The sequence below is a fragment of the Lethenteron reissneri genome, unplaced genomic scaffold (genome assembly GCF_015708825.2).
Source record: "Lethenteron reissneri isolate LAM-NWPU_2019-01 unplaced genomic scaffold, ASM1570882v1 scaffold_1370, whole genome shotgun sequence".
Classification (NCBI taxonomy): Eukaryota; Metazoa; Chordata; class Hyperoartia; order Petromyzontiformes; family Petromyzontidae; genus Lethenteron; species Lethenteron reissneri.
Window position 1 is genome coordinate 1 of NW_026891081.1, and position 18,415 is coordinate 18,415.

General features: G+C 48.3%; 2 protein-coding genes across 2 annotated transcripts; one reads left to right on the forward strand and one right to left on the reverse strand.

The window, feature by feature from the left end:
* Positions 1–268: 268 nt before the first annotated feature.
* Positions 269–6,951, forward strand: LOC133362099 (protein LSM14 homolog A-like). Its single transcript, XM_061581062.1, has 6 exons — positions 269–389; positions 1,502–1,659; positions 2,972–3,113; positions 4,251–4,439; positions 5,592–5,697; positions 6,861–6,951. The coding sequence occupies exons 1-6, from the start codon at positions 269–271 to the stop codon at positions 6,949–6,951; spliced, it is 807 nt and encodes a 268-aa protein (XP_061437046.1).
* Positions 6,952–10,767: 3,816 nt separating this feature from the next.
* LOC133362100 (zinc finger protein 239-like) lies at positions 10,768–12,417 on the reverse strand. The gene is made up of 3 exons (XM_061581063.1): positions 12,377–12,417; positions 11,498–11,580; positions 10,768–11,276 (listed from the first exon to the last, which is right to left on the reverse strand). Exons 1-3 carry the CDS (start codon positions 12,415–12,417, stop codon positions 10,768–10,770), a joined length of 633 nt encoding a protein of 210 aa, XP_061437047.1.
* Positions 12,418–18,415: the final 5,998 nt, after the last annotated feature.

The following is an 18,415-nucleotide window of genomic DNA, read 5'->3' on the forward strand; positions in this document are numbered from 1 at the left end:
CATCATCAACAACATCAACAACACCATCATCATCAACAACATCATCAACACAATCACCATCATCACCTCCTCCTGCCCGGCCCCACCCCCCTCTTGTTGTCTCCCGCAGCTCGAGCCGGCGGCGGCTACGAGCAGCAGCAGCATCATCATCAGAATCATCATCAGCAGCATCATCATCATCAGCAGCATCATCAGCAGCAGCATCATCAGAATCATCATCAGCAGCATCATCAACATCAGCATCATCATCAGCAGGAGCAGCAGCATCATGGCCACGTGGACGCTGTGCTTGGGCAGCAGGACGAGCTTGATCTCCATGGCCGGCATCCGCTACGAGGGCACCCTGAGCGGGGTCAACACGGACGACTGCACCGTCGCCTTGGCCAAAGGTCACGCAGGGGGTGGGGGGGGGGTCACGGGTCAAAGGGGGTGAGGGCTTAAACACTTCCCTGCTCCTTGCGGAGGGAGCTGCTAGGAACACGTTGGCCAGGGTCAACGACGGTGACCAGGGCGTGGGGCGTGCTGTGTTCTGCAAACATGGCCGACTGTGAGGGCGGGCAGCACAAGGCGGCGTGAGTAGGTGAAACGTTGAGTTTTATAAGGGCACCACGGGGTGAGCAGCCCCTCCCCACTCAGCCCCTCCCCACCCAGCCCCACCCAGCCCCACCCTCCCCACCCAGCCCCTCCCAACCCAGCCCTCCCACCCCCCACCCAGCCCCACCCTCCCCACCCAGCCCCTCCCCACCCAGCCCCACTGCAGGGATTCATCTTCTTGGTTCTTTCGGTAAAGTCACGTAGAAGGGAAATAATAAAATAATAAAAATAAAACATAATAAAATAATTCTCACGACTTTTCGGCCACAACGCAAGCAGCCGTCCTCAGGTGAAGAACAGGTCTGTCGAGAAGACAGAGTCTGAATGACACGCCCCAGGCTTGGAACGTCTATTTAAGCTTAGAGTCGTGGCATCTCTTCAGAAAGGTGAGAGACTCGATTATCCCGGAGTTTGTTGAAGGATCTTAAAGTTTTGTGTTCTTCACCTGAGGACGGCTGCTTGCGTTGTAGCCGAAACGTCGTCAGAATTATTTTATTACGTTTTATTTTATTATTTTATTACTTCCCTTCTACGTGACTTTACCGAAAGAACCAAGAAGATGAATCCCTGCAGTCACGAAAGCTTTAAATCGAAAAAAGTCAGTGATTGCTTTCGTGTTAAAATACGGTGCTGTATTTTAGGATAGTGTGTTTACAATATCATTTTACGTAGATATCCACATTCACTTAATATTTTTCTTCCGCAAGTTTTTTTTGAAAATGCAATATTTGACATCATCTCAAAAACCCGATGTGATAGACAAAAACCGACGCCAGGGTTGGGATGAAACGCACGACCTCCGATAGACACCAGGCGAGGTGGTTCACTTCTCACCACGGTGGCGCCCACACACCACCACCACCACGGCACCGTTAGCGGCGTTAGCGGCGTCTTTGTGCGTGCGCAGTGCGTGTGTGCGGCACGGAGGGTCGCCCCGCCGAGCGAGCCGTCGCCCCTCGCGAGGAGATCTACGACTACATCATCTTCCGTGCCAGCGAGATCAAGGACCTGGCGGAGTTGGGGTGCCCGCTCTCCGCTCTGCACCCCCACCTGGCCGTCGTGCAGGTGAGAGGGGGGCAGCCGTTCTCTTCGCCGCCAAACTGGTTGGTTACTTTAGCGGGCAGGACCCCACCGAGATATTTAACTCTGATCATTGGTTGTTTACCCTGTAATCTGGCAACAAAACTGACACCTTTTTTTACAAGGAGTCGTGTTTGCATTGACCACAATACCTGCGGTCGGAATGCAAAAAAAAACACAACTCTGATAATGTATGCACTGTCCTTGAAATTGATTGGTCCATACCCGAGACAGCTTTCCTTAGAGCCTAGTCTCACATGGAGTTGGACAAGATGACTGCCAAAAGGCGCACAACTCAAAGACAATGCACCATCAGAGTATGAGAGCTCGGAGTAAAGCATTTACACCATTGGAACCTCATTTGCCAGTAGAAAAATATGATAATTGTTTTTTTACCCTTCTATCTGGCAACAAAACTGACACCTTTTTTACAAGGAGTCATGTTTGCATAGACCACAATACTTGCAGTTGGAATGCAAACAAAAAACATAACTCTGATAATGTACGCACTGTCCTTGAAGTTGATTGGTCCACACCCGAGACAGCTTTCCTTGAGGCCAGTCTCACATGGTGTTGGACCAGATGACGCCAAAAGGCTCACAACTCAAAACATGACTCCTTGTAAAAAAGGTGTCAGTTTTGTTGCCAGATAAAAGTGTAATAAAGGACTCGGACGCTTCTCTCTGACTTCGTGTCCTTTATTGGGTTCTTGTCTTTTCCCACACGGCACTCTCTTATAGACACTCTATTTGTAGCCCCCGGCTGCTATCGCTATTGTAGCCTCCTTCCTCTCCCTGCAGACTCTCTGCTTTCTCTATTGTAACCTCCTTCCTCTCCCTGCAGACTCGCTGCTGACTCCCTGTGCAGATCCCCGCTGCTTACTCTATATGCAGACCCTCTTGGCTGCTACTCCGTATGCAGACCCGCTGCTGACTCTGTATGCAGCCCCGCTGCTGACTGCAGCCTCCTCGCTGCTTCGGGTCGGTCACCGCTGGCCGACGGTGCCGATCCTCGCTCCCCGTGTCCGTGGCGATCTCGCCACCCTCCGCTTTCGCCCTTCGTGGCCTCTCTCGTTCCTGGTCTCCCATCACTCCCTTTCCTCTTCCGGTTCCCTCCCTCTATAGCTTAACCCCTCTCCCCCACGTGACCTAACTCCTCCCCTCATGACGTCACTTCCGGAGGGCCGTTTACGCCCGCATTACAAAAGGATAAAAAACCAATTATCATATTTGTTGTTACTGGACACGCTACGATTGATCCCGTCGCTGCGTGACCACCCACCCTCGCCCCCGTCCAGTCCTCCTCGTCACGGGGCGCCCGCCCCCTGCGGGACACGCAGCACGGAGCCCGCGGCGGCCACGGGGGCGGCACGCGCGGAGCCCGCCGGCTCGTGCGGGACACGGCGGACGGGCGGCGGCCTGCACACGGAGGAGCCACAGGTACGGGCGGCGCGGTAAACGCTGGGGATGCAAAGGTGGCCGGGCGTTGTACCGCCCGCCCGCCCGCCCCCTCTTGCAGCCAGCAGCCTTTGCAGGTGCTCGCTAACGGAGCTTATCCTGACGTCGTACGGAAATCCGATGTTTTTTTATTTAAATCCTTTATATTAAGTTCACTTGCTTGCGCGCTTAGGACCGTGCAAATCTTTCGGCCGTTTTTTAACCCACTTCCCGTGATGCAATCGAGCTGATATTTTGCACACAGACTCGTTGTGCGTGACAATTTATGTTCGTGAATTTTTTTTCCAAAATTTTACACTTTTTAGGACAAAAATTATATTTAATTACCAATTTCTTAATGCTGCCACGCAATCATCTGACCCATAGGTGGCAGCCATCTCAAGCCAGAGGACCGAGAGGACTCTAGCCCGCCACGCAGATAAAGGATTTATAGTGAAAAACTTAGTTTTTACGGGTTATACTTGTTTAAATCCTTTATATTAAGTTAGCTTGCTTGCTTGCGCGCTTACGACCATGCAAAAATTTTCGGTCGTTTTTTAACCCACTTCCCATGATCCGATCGAGCTGACATTTTGCACACAGACTCGTTGTGCGTGACAATTAATGTTCGTAAAAAAATTTCATATTTAATTTAAAATACCAATGTGATAAAAATGAAACTCTTACTCAAGAAAAACAGAAATGAATAATAAAATAAAACCGATGCCACGCATATAAAGGATTTATAGTGAAAAACACATGCACACACACACACGCGCACACACGCACTCACACACACTCACACACACACACGCACACACTCACACGCTCACACGCACACACACACACTCACACACGCACTCACACACTCACGCACACACTCACTCACGCACACACGCACACTTCAACACACCGCACACACTCACGCACACACGCACACTCACACACCTCACACACACACACTCACACACACCACACACACACAATCACACACACACTCACACACACTCACACACACACTCACACACACTCACACACACTCACACACACACTCACACACACACACTCACACACTCACACGCAGCTGCACTATCTCCCACAGCCGCGAGGAAGAGCGCCACGGTGGAGCTGGGGGTGCAGACGTCCCCCCAAGCGTCAGCAGCGACGGTGTCGGAGCACGAAGCGGATTGCCGCCCAGACTCCCCGTGGGGCACCGGAGCCGTGCGTTGAGTTGGACGCGGAGTTTGACTTTGCTGAGCGCCAACGCGAAGTTGGACCGCGAGGCGCTGGACAGGGAGTTCCGGGGCAGGGAGGCCAAGCGGAGAGAAGGTGGGGCACTCACTCACACGCTGCCGCCACTGATCAACAACTAAGTCACGTAGGTAAAAATTAAAATTAATAAAAGTAAAATAAAAAAAAATAAAAAAAATAAAAAATCACGACGTTTCGATTAATTTTAATTTTGCTGCTGTATCGTCAAAATAGAAATCTTGTCACTCAATTTTTAGAAACTTCCCAATGTGGTACCCACTGCAAACTTGGTAAAGCTGCGTCATACTGGGGTGGGGGAACTCACTCACACGCTGCCGCCACTCAACAACTCACTTCGTCCTCCGCTGCTGTATCGGCAAAATAGAAATCTTAGTAGTAGGTTTTTACCCTTTTAAACTGGTACAAAACTGACACCTTTATTCAAGGCATCATGTTTGCAATAACCACAACACAAGTAGTCAACAAAGCAAACAAAAAGAAGCAACTCTGATAATGATAATAATATGCACTGTCCTTATCATCATTATCAGAGTTGCTTCTTTTTGTTTGCTTTTTTGACTACTTGTGTTGTGGTTATTGCAAACATGATGCCTTGAATAAAGGTGTCAGTTTTGTACCAGTTTAAAAGGGTAAAAACCTACTACTATATTTTGCCAATGGTAAAAGAGATCTCATAGAATAGAAATCTTGTCACTCAATTTTGACACACTTCTCAATGTGGTACCGACTGCAAACTTGTCATCATCACGGTGGCTATGAGATGTTAACTACCTCGCCTGGTGTGCAGGAGGGCGTGGGTTCGATCCCAACCCTGACGATGCCTGCTGCTGTATATTTGGAGTTTGTGTGTTTCTCTCATCATCATCATCACGGTGGCTAGGAGATGTTGACTAACTAAATTACCTTAAAACCGTTGGAATACCTTATGCCAGTAAAAGTGTGTTGACCATCTTCTTGGATCTTTCGGTAAAGTCATCACGTAGAAGGGAAATAATAAAATAATAAAAATAAAACATTAAATAATTCTCACGACGTTTCGGCCACAACGCAAGCAGCCGTCCTCAGGCGAAGACCAGGTCTGTCGAGGAGACAGCGTCTGAATGTGTGTTGACCAGTGGAGTCTTGAGTTGGGTGGGGGGGGCGGATCTTTGTGTGTTTAATTGTCCAGGCCACCCCCTCACTTCTGCCGTTGCGTCTCCCCTTGAGCAGCGGACAAGCTGAGGGGTCCCCGCACGAGCTCCCCCGTCTTCCTGGACGGCTGCTTCTACGACAAAACCAGGAGCTTCTTTGACAACATTTCCAAAGACGGCGGGAGGTAACGGCCGCCTCTGCCACTCGCTCGTGGTGTGTGTGTGTTCTTGTGGATCTCCTCGCCTTCAAGTGCAACGCCTGCTGGGGGAGGCGATGGGGGAGGCGGCAGTACAGCAAGCGGGCTCCGTCTCCGTCTGTGCGGAGATGGTGTTGCTGTTCCACCCCCACCCCCCACCTCGTGTATAGAACTCACAAACGGAGTTTGGCCTAACCATCCCATTATAGGATGACAGAGCTTGGGCAAATTGTTTGTGCCGTTCCTGGCACATCTGGAAAGTTTGGGCGTCGCAAAATGTGTGACGTTAACTTGAATCGGCGCGCCAAAAAAAATTGCACGCCGCGTGAATTGCGTAGTTGCACTTGATTCGGAAAAAATCCCAGCCCCGAGAATAAGAGAAGGACGTGCAACTCTTTGACTGGGCACCAGACGAACATTTGTCTAGACGCAGGATGGCGTGGAGCCGTGCAGAGACCTCTCTGATGTCGGGTTTAGACCATTGGAACATCATTTGTCAGCAGTAGCAGAATATGATCATTGTTTTTTTACCCTTTTATCTGTCAACAAAACTGACACCTTTTTTACGAGGAGTCGTGTTTGCATTGACCACAATACCTGCGGTCATAATGCAAACAAAAAAGACAACTCTGATAATGTATGCACTGTCCTTGAAGTTGATTGGTCCACACCCGAGACCGCTTTCCTTAGAGCCTAGTTTCACATGGGTTGGACCAGATGACGCATTATGGCTGCAGGTATTGTGGTCTATGCAAAGGTGTCAGTTTTGTTTGCCAGATAAAAGGGTAAAAAACCAATTATATATTTTTTGCTGGCAAATGAGGTTCCAATGGTAGCCATTTGCCACCCTGGTGCGGCCGGGTACGGGTAGGCCGTGAGTCACTGGTGAGTCACCGTTTGTCACTCATTTCGGGTAGGGTACGGGTAGGGAACGGGTAGGGACGGGTAGGGTACGGGTAGGGTACGGGTAGGGTACGGGTAGGGTACGGGTAATGAACGGGTAGGGTACGGGTAGGGTACGGGTACCCGTTTGCGACCCTGGTGCGGCCGGGTACGGGTAAGGAATCAAAACCCATCTGCGACCTCTGACCAGCCGTGCTCACCCCCCCACCCCCCGCCCCTCCCCCCTCCTCCTCCTCCCGCCCCGCCAGGAACTGCCGCGTGACGTTGGCGGAGCAGCGGCGCCTGAACGTGGCGACGTTCGGGGCGGACCTCCCCTCCTCTGGCCGAGGTGCAGCCTAGACAGGTGACGACCACGGTGACGGTGACAGCAGCTCGGCTTATTGGAGAGTATATTTAGTATATTGATGATACTGATGTAGTTTATATTTTAGTTTTTTTACGTGGTGGCCTTAGTTGCTGCAGCTCCCATACTATTAACATTCCTTCCCTTTCTAGATTTGAAGCTTTCGTGACTGCAAGGATTCGTATTCTTAGGTTTTTTCGGTAAGTCACGTAGGTAAAAAAAAAATGTATTAATAAAAGTTACATAAAATAAAAATCACGACGTTTCGGAGGCAACACCAAGCTTCCGGAAGCTTTTTTTATTTAACTTTTATTAATTTAAATTTTTTTACCTACGTGACTTTATCGAAAAAAACCTAAGAATATGATTCCTTCCCTTTATTAATGCTACCCCTACTCCCTCCCTTTTGATGCTGCTAATCCTGCATAATATGACTTTGAAACCCCCCGCCCACCTCCTACACATTCCACAAGTAGTGACTAATCCCATATCTGAATTTCCTATAAATATACTACATTCCTCTGTGATATGTGAGTCCCTTTGTCAAGGCGCTCTTCCTCCTCTAACCCAGCTTAAATATACGCTGCCAAGCTTAGTGGTGTTCATTCAGACGCTGTCTTTCCGGCTGCAACACGATAACGGAAGTCTGTTGATGTTGCTTGTGAGGTTCTCCTCGTGAGAACACGCTGCTCCGTGGAGGATGAGAGAGAGACCATTTGACGGGGTATGCCGATAGCATAAAAATGAGATGCGACGGCGGAGCAAATCTGAGATCAGATTTGAAATCGGCACCCTGAATTTAGTCCAGAACAGCTGCAAAAGTCCAGGCCAGAACTACATGTTGTTGTTTTGTTTTGTTGACCAGTGTGATATAATTTGCGTATTATATCGTGAACAACTTCTAAATCAAAGAGCGCTCGCACAGCTGCGTGGGTCTCACCCGGTGAGATAAAGATGTGGAGGAGTTTGTTTTCAAACGGCAGTCGCTTGTCAACGCTCTCGTGCCCCACGTTAGAGATTGGATGACACGGAGAAATGTCGGCCACAATCGGCAATTTCTCCAAGTGACAATCCAGCCCTTTGCGGGGTTTGACCACGATCTGTCGTGTTGCTTCTTGACGTCGCCAATGCCGCCTCCCTGCTGCTGTTGTTGTTGTTGTTGCAGGTTGCAGAGAACCACAGCTCACACCCAGAGCGTACACATATCGGGGGTTTGTTTGATTTAAAAAAAAATGTTGTTGGGTCTGAAGAAACGTTACGTTAAGGACTGCATGTGGGTTTCGATTTAAAGATTCTTTTCGTTGACTGCAGGGATTCATTTCTTGGTTCTTTCGGTAAAGTCACGTAGAAGGAAAATAATAAAATAATAAAAACATAATAAAATACAATTCTCACCACGTTTCGGCCACAACGCAAGCAGCCGTCCTCAGGTGAAGAACAGGTCTGTCGGAAAGACAGCGTCTGTCTTTCCGACAGACCTGTTCTTCACCACAACGCAAGCAGCCGTCCTCAGGTGAAGAACAGGTCTGTCGGAAAGACAGCGTCTGTCTTTCCGACAGACCTGTTCTTCACCACAACGCAAGCAGCCGTCCTCAGGTGAAGAACAGGTCTGTCGGAAAGACAGCGTCTGTCTTTCCGACAGACCTGTTCTTCACCACAACGCAAGCAGCCGTCCTCAGGTGAAGAACAGGTCTGTCGGAAAGACAGCGTCTGTCTTTCCGACAGACCTGTTCTTCACCACAACGCAAGCAGCCGTCCTCAGGTGAAGAACAGGTCTGTCAGAAAGACAGCGTCTGAATGAACACCACCAAGCTTGGCAGCAATATACACAGCAATATACGCTGCCAAACCTGGTGGTGTTTCATTCAGACGCTGTCTTTCCGACAGACCTGTTCTTCACCTGAGGACGGCTGCTTGCGTTGTGGCCGAAACGTCGTGAGAATTGTATTTTATTATGTTTTATTATTTCCCTTCTACGTGACTTTACCGGAAGAACCAAAAAGTCTGCATGTGGGTTTTGTTAATTGATACGCGATTCTTGCAATGTTTATGGTGTGTACACAAGGTACACACCGCGTTTGGTTGAACACTTTAGACGTTTATAATTTTAAAGAAAGTTTTTTACTTTAGTCTAATGGATGAAGGCAAAACATGTCTGTTAAGTCGGACTTTAAATTGTTTCCTGAAATGGGTGCTTTTGTGCGACCGGTCTTAATCTGAAATGAGCATGGACATGACAATTAATTGAGTTGTGTTTGTATTTCACAAGGCAGCATTAAATGTTGCGGAATTTATATTGGCGCATTGGCCGTGGTGAAGTGTCTGGCGAAGATTAAAGTTGACCGGCTGTTGGCTTTAGAACATTGCTTCTTGAATTTACTGCGTTGCTTTAGATTGCTAGTGTGTGTAGTGTGTGTACTGTGTGTGTAGTGTGTGGTACTGTGTGTGTACTGTGTGTGTACTCTGTGTGTGTACTCTGTGTGTACACTGTGTGTGTACTGTGTGTGTGTGTACTGTGTGTGTGTACTGTGTGTGTGTAGTGTGTGTGTAGTGTGTGTGTACTGTGTGTGTGTACTCTGTGTGTGTGTAGTGTGTGTGTAGTGTGTGTGTAGTGTGTGTGTACTGTGTGTGTGTACTCTGTGTGTGTGTACTGTGTGTGTGTACTGTGTGTGTGTACTGTGTTAATTTGTGTCTGACCAGCTAGTTGTGCCTCTGGCTGGTTCCATCTGGCCCGGCCCTCTAGCTGCTACCGTAGGCGCACACCAGCTCAACATCCCTGGTGAGTCGCTACAGTCAGCAGCTGCCAACGCCGACCCCGGGCGGCGGATAACTAACCCGGCAAACTCGGCTAGTCTGAGCCTGGGCGTGTGGAACCCCTGGTGGAGGAAATTTCCACCAAAACGGGTCTTTGGGACCTTCCACAGTTCCACTGCAACCAGGACCATCTCCAGTCGTCTTGACTACGTCTCGCCACTGGGTACAGATGCGGCTGGTCGAGAGAGTGAGGTTGACGCTGCGCAAATCACCCTCACTTCAATCCAAGTTCTCTGCGCAAGTCATAGCACTTTATTTACCATCGTCATTATAGTGTATAGTTATAGTAGTGTAGTGTATAGTAGTGTAGTGTATAGTGTAGTGTATAGTAGTGTATAGTGTAATAGTAGTGTATAGTAGTGTAGTGTATAGTAGTGTATAGTAGTGTATAGTGTAGTGTATAGTAGTGTATAGTAGTGTAGTGTATAGTAGTGTAGTGTATAGTAGTGTAGTGTATAGTAGTGTAGTGTATAGTAGTGTAGTGTATAGTAGTGTAGTGTATAGTAGTGTAGTGTATAGTAGTGTAGTGTATAGTGTAGTGTATAATAGTGTAGTGTATAGTAGTGTAGTGTATAGTAGTGTAGTGTATAGTAGTGTATAGGTAGTGTATAGTAGTGTAGTGTATAGTAGTGTGGTTGTATAGTAGTGTATTGTAGTGTAGTGTATAGTAGTGTAGTGTATAGTGGTGTAGTGTATAGTAGTGTAGTGTATAGTGGTGTAGTGTATAGTATAGTGTATAGTAGTGGTGTATAGTAGTGTAGTGTACAGTGTATAGTAGTGTAGTGTATAGTAGTGTAGTGTATAGTAGTGTAGTGTATAGTAGTGCAGTGTATAGTGTATAGTAGTGTAGTGTATAGTAGTGTAGTGTATAGTAGTGTAGATTTGTTTCTTGAAATAATTCCCGACGCCCCCCGAGCTCACAGCCTCTCACGGCCGCGTGCGTGCCTCCCAGTGTGCACCACCAAACGTATTCGGTTAGACCCCCTCCCTAGCTAGACTCACTCCCCGTGAGTCACCGAGTGCCGCTGAAGGTGGCGACGCAAAGCAAACCCCTTGCCGCACACTGCGCACACGTACGGCCTCTCCCCCGTGTGCTTCCTTGCGTGCACGTGCAAGCTGTCCACCTGCGTGAACCCCTGCCCGCACTCGTCGCACACGTACGTTCTCTCGCCCGCGTGCGTCCTGGCGTGCCTCTTCATGTCGGAGCAGCCGGGAAAACTCTTCCCGCAATCCTCGCAAACGTACGGCCTCTCGTCCGTGTGCGACCTCACTCGCAGGTTCAAGTTGCAGGCCTGCGCGGAGCCCTTCCCGTACTCCTCGCAAACGTACGGCCTCTCGTCCATGTGCGACCTCACTCGCAGGTTCAAGTTGAAGTCGTGCGCGAAGCCCTTGCCGCACTCGGCGTACACGTACTGCTTCTCGCCCGTGTGCGTCTCGAAGTGGGGAAAGCCGCACTGCCCGCACGCGTGCCGCCTGTCACCGGCAGCGCTTGCGGTCTTCTTGTCTGCTGCAAAGGTACGGACGGGCGGGGAGGACGGTGTGGTGGAGCATTGTACAACAGGCGTCAGGGTCGGGATCGAACCCAGGACCTCCTGTATACCAGGCGAGGTAGTCAACGTCTCATAGCCACCGTGATGATGATGATGAGAGAGAGATCGAACCCACGACCTCCGTATACCAGGCGAGGTAGTCAACGTCTGCTATCCACCGTGGTGCCACCGTGCTCACCAGCATCGATGTCTTGCAGGCTCTCCGTAGAGTCTGGCCGCTTCCCAAGTGCTGCATTATCGTCCATTTCTTGCTTGACGAATCTGGCGGGGGGAATGCAAAGAAAACAACGACAATGACGTAGACAACCAAATAGATAAATAATAAATATATAAATGTTGCACCGTCGTTAAACCCGCCACCACCCGACACAGCCATTTAGTTAGGTTTAGTACAACAGGAACAGACCGTGCCAATTCATTACGCAGTACGGCACTACTGTGGAGTGTATAGTGTAGTGTATAGTTTATCCACCGGCTGTAGTAGTAGCTATCCAAACTCTATAATAGTACTAACTTCACAGCGTGTAGTGGTGAGGCTTAGTCCCGTGCAGAGCCCCTAGCCAGGCTGTGGCTGGGCAATACCCCCCCCACCACCATCCCCCCACCCGCTCTACAATAATTTCATCCAAGGACTATAATAGTAGTATCTACCGACCAGAGGTCACAAACGGGTTTTGATTCCTTACCCGTACCCGGTCGCACCAAGGTCGCAAACGGGTACCCGTACCCGTACCCGGCCGGTACGGGTAGGGTACGGGTATCGGGTACCTGATTGCGACCTCTGGGATGAAGCCATGTTGCAGGCGCCAGTGGGTTGATTCTAGGAACTTGAATTGTGAGAAGAGACAAGACGTTGGGAAATGAGTGACAAACAGTTACTCACCAATGACTCACGGTCTACCCGTACCCGGCCGCACCAGGGTCGCAAACGGGTACCCGTACCCGTACGGGTAGCCGGGTATCGGGTAGGGTACGGGTATCGGGTACCCGGTTGCAACCTCTGCTACCGACCCTATAGTAGTAAGTGCTGCACACATTGGGGAGAAGAGGACATCACACTGAAGAATTCACCTCAGCGGAGGCGACTTTCTCGCGCATGCGCAGATGCGTGGCCTGGCACCACCCTGTGCTAATGAAAGGGAATACATTGTTAATTTAACCACTTTAAACTTGACAGATGTGAAATACGAATAGCGCTTTTCCGTCGCGGGGCATACGGTGTGGTATCTGTGTACTTTTTCGATGCGTAAAACCCCACAGTTTGTAAGTGAAACACGTCACAAGGTACCCGCGCAAACAGGCAGACAGACACAGACGAAAGATGACTTTCATAGGTAAGGTATCGTGTAGTGTGTAGTAGTGTATAGTGTAGTGTATAGTAGTGTATAGTGTAGTGTATAGTAGTGTATAGTGTAGTAGTGTATAGTGTAGTGTATAGTGTAGTGTGTAGTGTAGTGTATAGTGTAGTAGTGTATAGTGTAGTGTGTAGTGTAGTAGTGTATAGTGTAGTGGTGTAGTGTATAGTGTAGTAGTGTATAGTGTAGTGTATAGTGTAGTGTGTAGTAGTGTATAGTGTAGTGATATAGTGTATAGTGTAGTGTATAGTGTAGTGTATAGTGTAGTGTATAGTGTAGTGTATAGTGTAGTGTATAGTGTAGTAGTGTATAGTGTAGTGTATAGTGTAGTGTATAGTGTAGTGTGTATAGTGTAGTGTATAGTGTAGTGTATAGTGTAGTGTATAGTGTATAGTGTAGTGTAGTAGTGTATGTAGTGTATAGTGTAGTGTATAGTGTAGTAGTGTATAGTGTAGTAGTGTAGTGTAGTGTATAGTGTAGTGTAGTGTAGTAGTGTATAGTGTAGTAGTGTATAGTGTAGTGTATAGTGTAGTGTATAGTGTAGTAGTGTATAGTGTAGTAGTGTATAGTGTAGTAGTGTATAGTGTAGTGCAAGGCTGTAGCCGTGGAGACAACATTGGGGGGGGGCAGATTTTCCAGGTGTCTGGGGTCCCCTCCCCAGAAAAAATATCTAAATTTGAAAACTAATTTCCTGCCATTTCCTGCCTAAAACATTTACAAATTCACCAACACATGGGATGGACTTTTATAATTATATTTTTTTACAATAAAGTCTAATAGTGTATTGTATTACATTGCTCTGTTTTAACTTTTTTTTTAACCATTTCTGCTTTATTGTATGTAATGTTTGAGATTACGGATTAATAAAGTACAACCACAATCATATCAACAGAAATCTATGCGTTGATTTACATGAAGGCAAGTCCAGATATTGTGACCAAGGTTTAGCAAATTGTTGTTTTTATTTACAAAGCATTAAAATTACTTAATTTTTAAAAAATAAATATATAATATAATAACGTCCTTGACGTATAAACTCCTCACGTGATCTTACTAGCTCTACTACCCGGCCGCCTTTGTCTCCCCAGTGGCGATGTTCACACACCACACCAGCTGAGGCGACCTAGGGGAGGCCCGGGACCGGTTCAAACAATCAGTGCAGCTGGTGCCAGGCTACGTGCACCTAGAGCCACCATCGCCTCTGATTGGACGGCGCCTTCCAGCAGCGAGCGCTTCTATTGGCTTAGCCACTCAGACCGCGTTGTCATCGATTCGATTCTTGAACAAAACGCAACTCGATTCAACCGCTGTAAAAGAAAGGGGCGTTGGGAATCGATGATCGATTCTATAATCGTTTGTTATTGCAGTCCCAGATTGGAGAGAATCGATTTGGTGATAAGCCGCACATCGATCTGGAGTCGGGAAGGATTCGAAATTCCGCCATCGCGTTTGAGGTGAAATTTTCATTAAAATATTCTTTGATATTTCCGTATTTAATGTACTTCAACAATAAAACTGCAGAGATATATTCTTAAAGCCACGTAGAAAGGAAATAATTAAAATAAAGCAATAAATAATTTTATTATAATAAATTATTGTATTATGTTAAATTTGTATTTTATCATTTCCCTTCTACGTGACTTTACCGAAAAAATCAACAATATGGGAGTTTTATTTTTTGGTTCTGTCGGTAAAGTCACGTAGAAGGGAAATAATACAAATTAAACAATACAATTGCTTTATTATTATAATAAAATATTTAGAATACAATTATTGTATATGTTTAATTTTCATTAGTTTATTACTTCCTTTCTACGCGACTTTACCGAGAGAACCAATAAATCGGGAGTTTTATTGTTGAGTTTGGTAATTTGTGCTTTAACAATTTCCTCAAAATCGCCTCCCGCCTTGGAGACAAACAGGTTTGGGTGTCTCCCCTCCCACGTGACGCGGAGTTTGTTTCCCGCCAAATCTTTCGGCTCCTCCCCCTCGCCCGCCCCCATTTGAGGGGGGGGGTGAAGGCGGTTGCCATGGATTTTTGATGCGGTTGCCATGGATTTTTGATGATAAATGATTTGCATGTGCAGTGTTAAGTCTATGGTGCAGTGTTGAGTCTATGGGCAGTGTTGAGTCTATGGTGCAGTGTTGAGTCTATGGGCAGTGTTGAGTCTATGGTGCAGTGTTGAGTCTATGGGCAGTGTTGAGTCTATGGGCAGTGTTGAGTCTATGGTGCAGTGTTGAGTCTATGGTGCAGTGTTGAGTCTATGGTGCAGTGTTGAGTCTATGGTGCAGTGTTGAGTCAATGGTGCAGTGCTGAGTCTATGGGCAGTGTTGAGTCTATGGGCAGTGTTGAGTCTATGGGCAGTGTTGAGTCTATGGTGCAGTGTTGAGTCTATGGTGCAGTGTTGAGTCTATGGTGCAGTGTTGAGTCAATGGTGCAGTATTGAGTCTATGGTGCAGTGCTGAGTCTATGGTGCAGTGTTGAGTTATGGCAGTGTTGAGTCTATGGTGCAGTGTTGAGTCTATGGTGCAGTGTTGAGTCTATGGGCAGTGTTGAGTCTATGGTGCAGTGTTGAGTCTATGGTGCAGTATTGAGTCTATGGTGCAGTGCTGAGTCTATGGTGCAGTGCTGAGTCTATGGTGCAGTGTTGAGTCTATGGTGCAGTGTTGAGTCTATGGTGCAGTATTGAGTCTATGGTGCAGTGCTGAGTCTATGGTGCAGTGTTGAGTCTATGGGCAGTGTTGAGTCTATGGTGCAGTGTTGAGTCTATGGTGCAGTGTTGAGTCTATGGGCAGTGTTGAGTCTATGGTGCAGTGTTGAGTCTATGGGCAGTGTTGAGTCTATGGTGCAGTGTTGAGTCTATGGTGCAGTGTTGAGTCTATGGCAGTGTGAGTCTATGGTGCAGTGTTGAGTCTATGGTGCAGTGTTGAGTCTATGGTGCAGTGTTGAGTCTATGGTGCAGTGTTGAGTCTATGGGCAGTGTTGAGTCTATGGTGCAGTGTTGAGTCTATGGTGCAGTGTTGAGTCTATGGTGCAGTGTTGAGTCTATGGTGCAGTGTTGAGTCTATGGTGCAGTGTTGAGTCTATGGTGGAGTGTTGAGTCTATGGTGCAGTGCTGAGTCTATGGTGCAGTGTTGAGTCTATGGTGCAGTGTTGAGTCTATGGTGCAGTGCTGAGTCTATGGTGCAGTGTTGAGTCTATGGTGCAGTGTTGAGTCTTATGAAGCAATAATCTTAAAATCAGAAAGTCCGGGTGGACTTAGCCATTGCAAAGCGTTCACAACACTCTCCCCTCACAGTTGCGCATTTCTCGCTCAGCGATGTCGCACGCCTCAGACCCTCCCAGGATGTTCCAAATTCTCCGCTACGCGGTGCCGCCGCCTCCGGCTCAGGAGACGCGCCTCGAAGCCTCTGGGCCGCTGCCGAGACCTCCGCCTGCCCTGTGGTGGCCACCGGCGGTGACGGATACGGTGACAGTGACGGTGACGGCGGCAGCGGTGACGGCCCCGGTAACGTCCCGACGCTTGTACGCAAGGTGAGTGTTTTCGACTCGTGTTCAACTGGAATATCTTCTTGGTTCTTTCGGTAAAGTCACGTAGAAGGGAAATAATAAAATTAAATTAAACAATTCTCACGACGTTTCGGCCACAACGCAAGCAGCCGTCCTCAGGTTAAAACCACCTGAGGGCGTGCTGCGTTGTGGCCGAAACGTCGTGGAATTGTGTATAATGTTTTATTTTTATTATTTTATTACTTCCCTTCTACGTGACTTTACCGAAAGAACCAAGAAGATGAATCCCTGCAGTCACGAAAGCTTTAAATCGAAACGTAAAAATGTTTTAGTTGTATTATTTTATTATTTCCCTTCTACGTGACTTTACCGAAAGAACCAAGAAGATGAATCCCTGCTGCAGTCACGAAAGCTTTAAATCAAAATTCAACTGGAATGATTTCTCGTTGCTTACCGTACAAGGGGCCCGTGCGAGGTGCGACGGACGTAGCCGCGTCTCTTCAGAAGCGACTCTCTTCCCGTCACCGGAGTGGGCTCTCGCCGCCGTGTGGACATTCACGTTGGCCAAGTGACTCTTGTTCAACACGTGTCACCTCATTTACATGTGGAGGGATCATCAGGCGGGGCCCGAGAAAAATCCACACGGCCATCGGGGGAGAGAGAGAATGATGTGCAAAGTTCAAATATAGAGCAGCAGGTGTCAGGGTCTGGATAGAACCCACGACTCCTGCGTACCAGGCGAGGTAGGTTAACATCTCCTAGCCACCGTGATGATGATGAGAGAGAGAGACGCAAACTCCAATATACAGCAGCAGGCGTCAAGGTCAGGATCAAACCCACGACCTCCGTATACCAGGCGAGGTAGTTAACATCTCCTAGCCACCGTGATGATGAGATGAGAGAGAGAACACGCAAACTCCAAATATACAGCAGCGCAGGCCGTCAGGTCGGGATCGAACCCACGACCTCCTGTACACCAGGCGAGGTAGTCAACATCTCATAGACACCGTGATGATGATGATGAGAGAGACACGCAAACTCCAAATATACAGCAGCAGGTGTCAGGGTCTGGATCGAACCCACGACCTCCTGCGTACCAGGCGAGGTAGTTAACATCTCCTAGCCACCGTGATGATGATGAGAGAGAGACACGCAAACTCAAATATACAGCAGCAGCAGGCGTCAGGGTCAGGTTAGAACCCACGACCTCCTGCGTACCAGGCGAGGTAGTTAACATCTCCTAGCCACCGTGATAATGATGAGAGAGAGAGACACCCAAACTCAAATAACAGCAGGCCGTCAGGGTCGGGATCGAACCACGAACCTCCTGCATACCAGGCGAGGTAGTTAACATCTCCTAGCCACCGTGATGATGATGAGAGAGACACGCAAACTCCAAATATACAAGGTGTCAGGGTCTGGATCGAACCACGATCTCCTGCGTACCAGGTGAGGTAGTTAACATCTCCTAGCCACGTGATGATGATGAGAGAGAGAGACGCAAACTCCAAATATACAGCAGCAGGCGTCAGGTCAGGATCGAACCCACGACCTCCTGCGTACCAGGCGAGGTAGACATCTCATAGCCACCGTGATGATGATGAGAGGGACACAAACTCAAAATATACAGCAGCAGTCGTCAGGGTCAGGATCGAACCCACGACCTCCTGCGTACTAGGCGAGGTAGTTAACATCTCATAGCCACGTGATGATGATGATGAGAGACACGCAAACTCCAAATATACAGCAGCAGGCGTCAGGGTCTGGATCGAACCCACGACGTCCTGCGTACCAAGCGAGGTAGTTAACATCTCCTAGCCACCGTGATGATGATGAGAGAGAGAGACACAAACTCCAAATATACAGCAGCAGGCGTCAGGGTCTGGATAGAACCTACGACTCCTGCGTACCAGGCGAGGTAGTTAACATCTCCTAGCCACCGTGTGATGATGAGAGGAGAGAGACACGTAAACTCCAATATACAGCAGGCCGTCAGGGCAGGATCGAACCCACGACCTCCTGCGTACCAGGCGAGGTAGTTAACATCTCCTATCCACCGTGATGATGATGAGAGAGAGACGCAAACTCCAAATATACAGCAGCGTGTCAGGGTCAGGATCGAACCCACGACCTCCTGCGTACCAGGCGAGGTAGTTAAAATCTATCCACCGTGATGATGATGAGAGAGACCACGCAAACTCCAAATATACAGGGCGTCAAGGTCAGGATC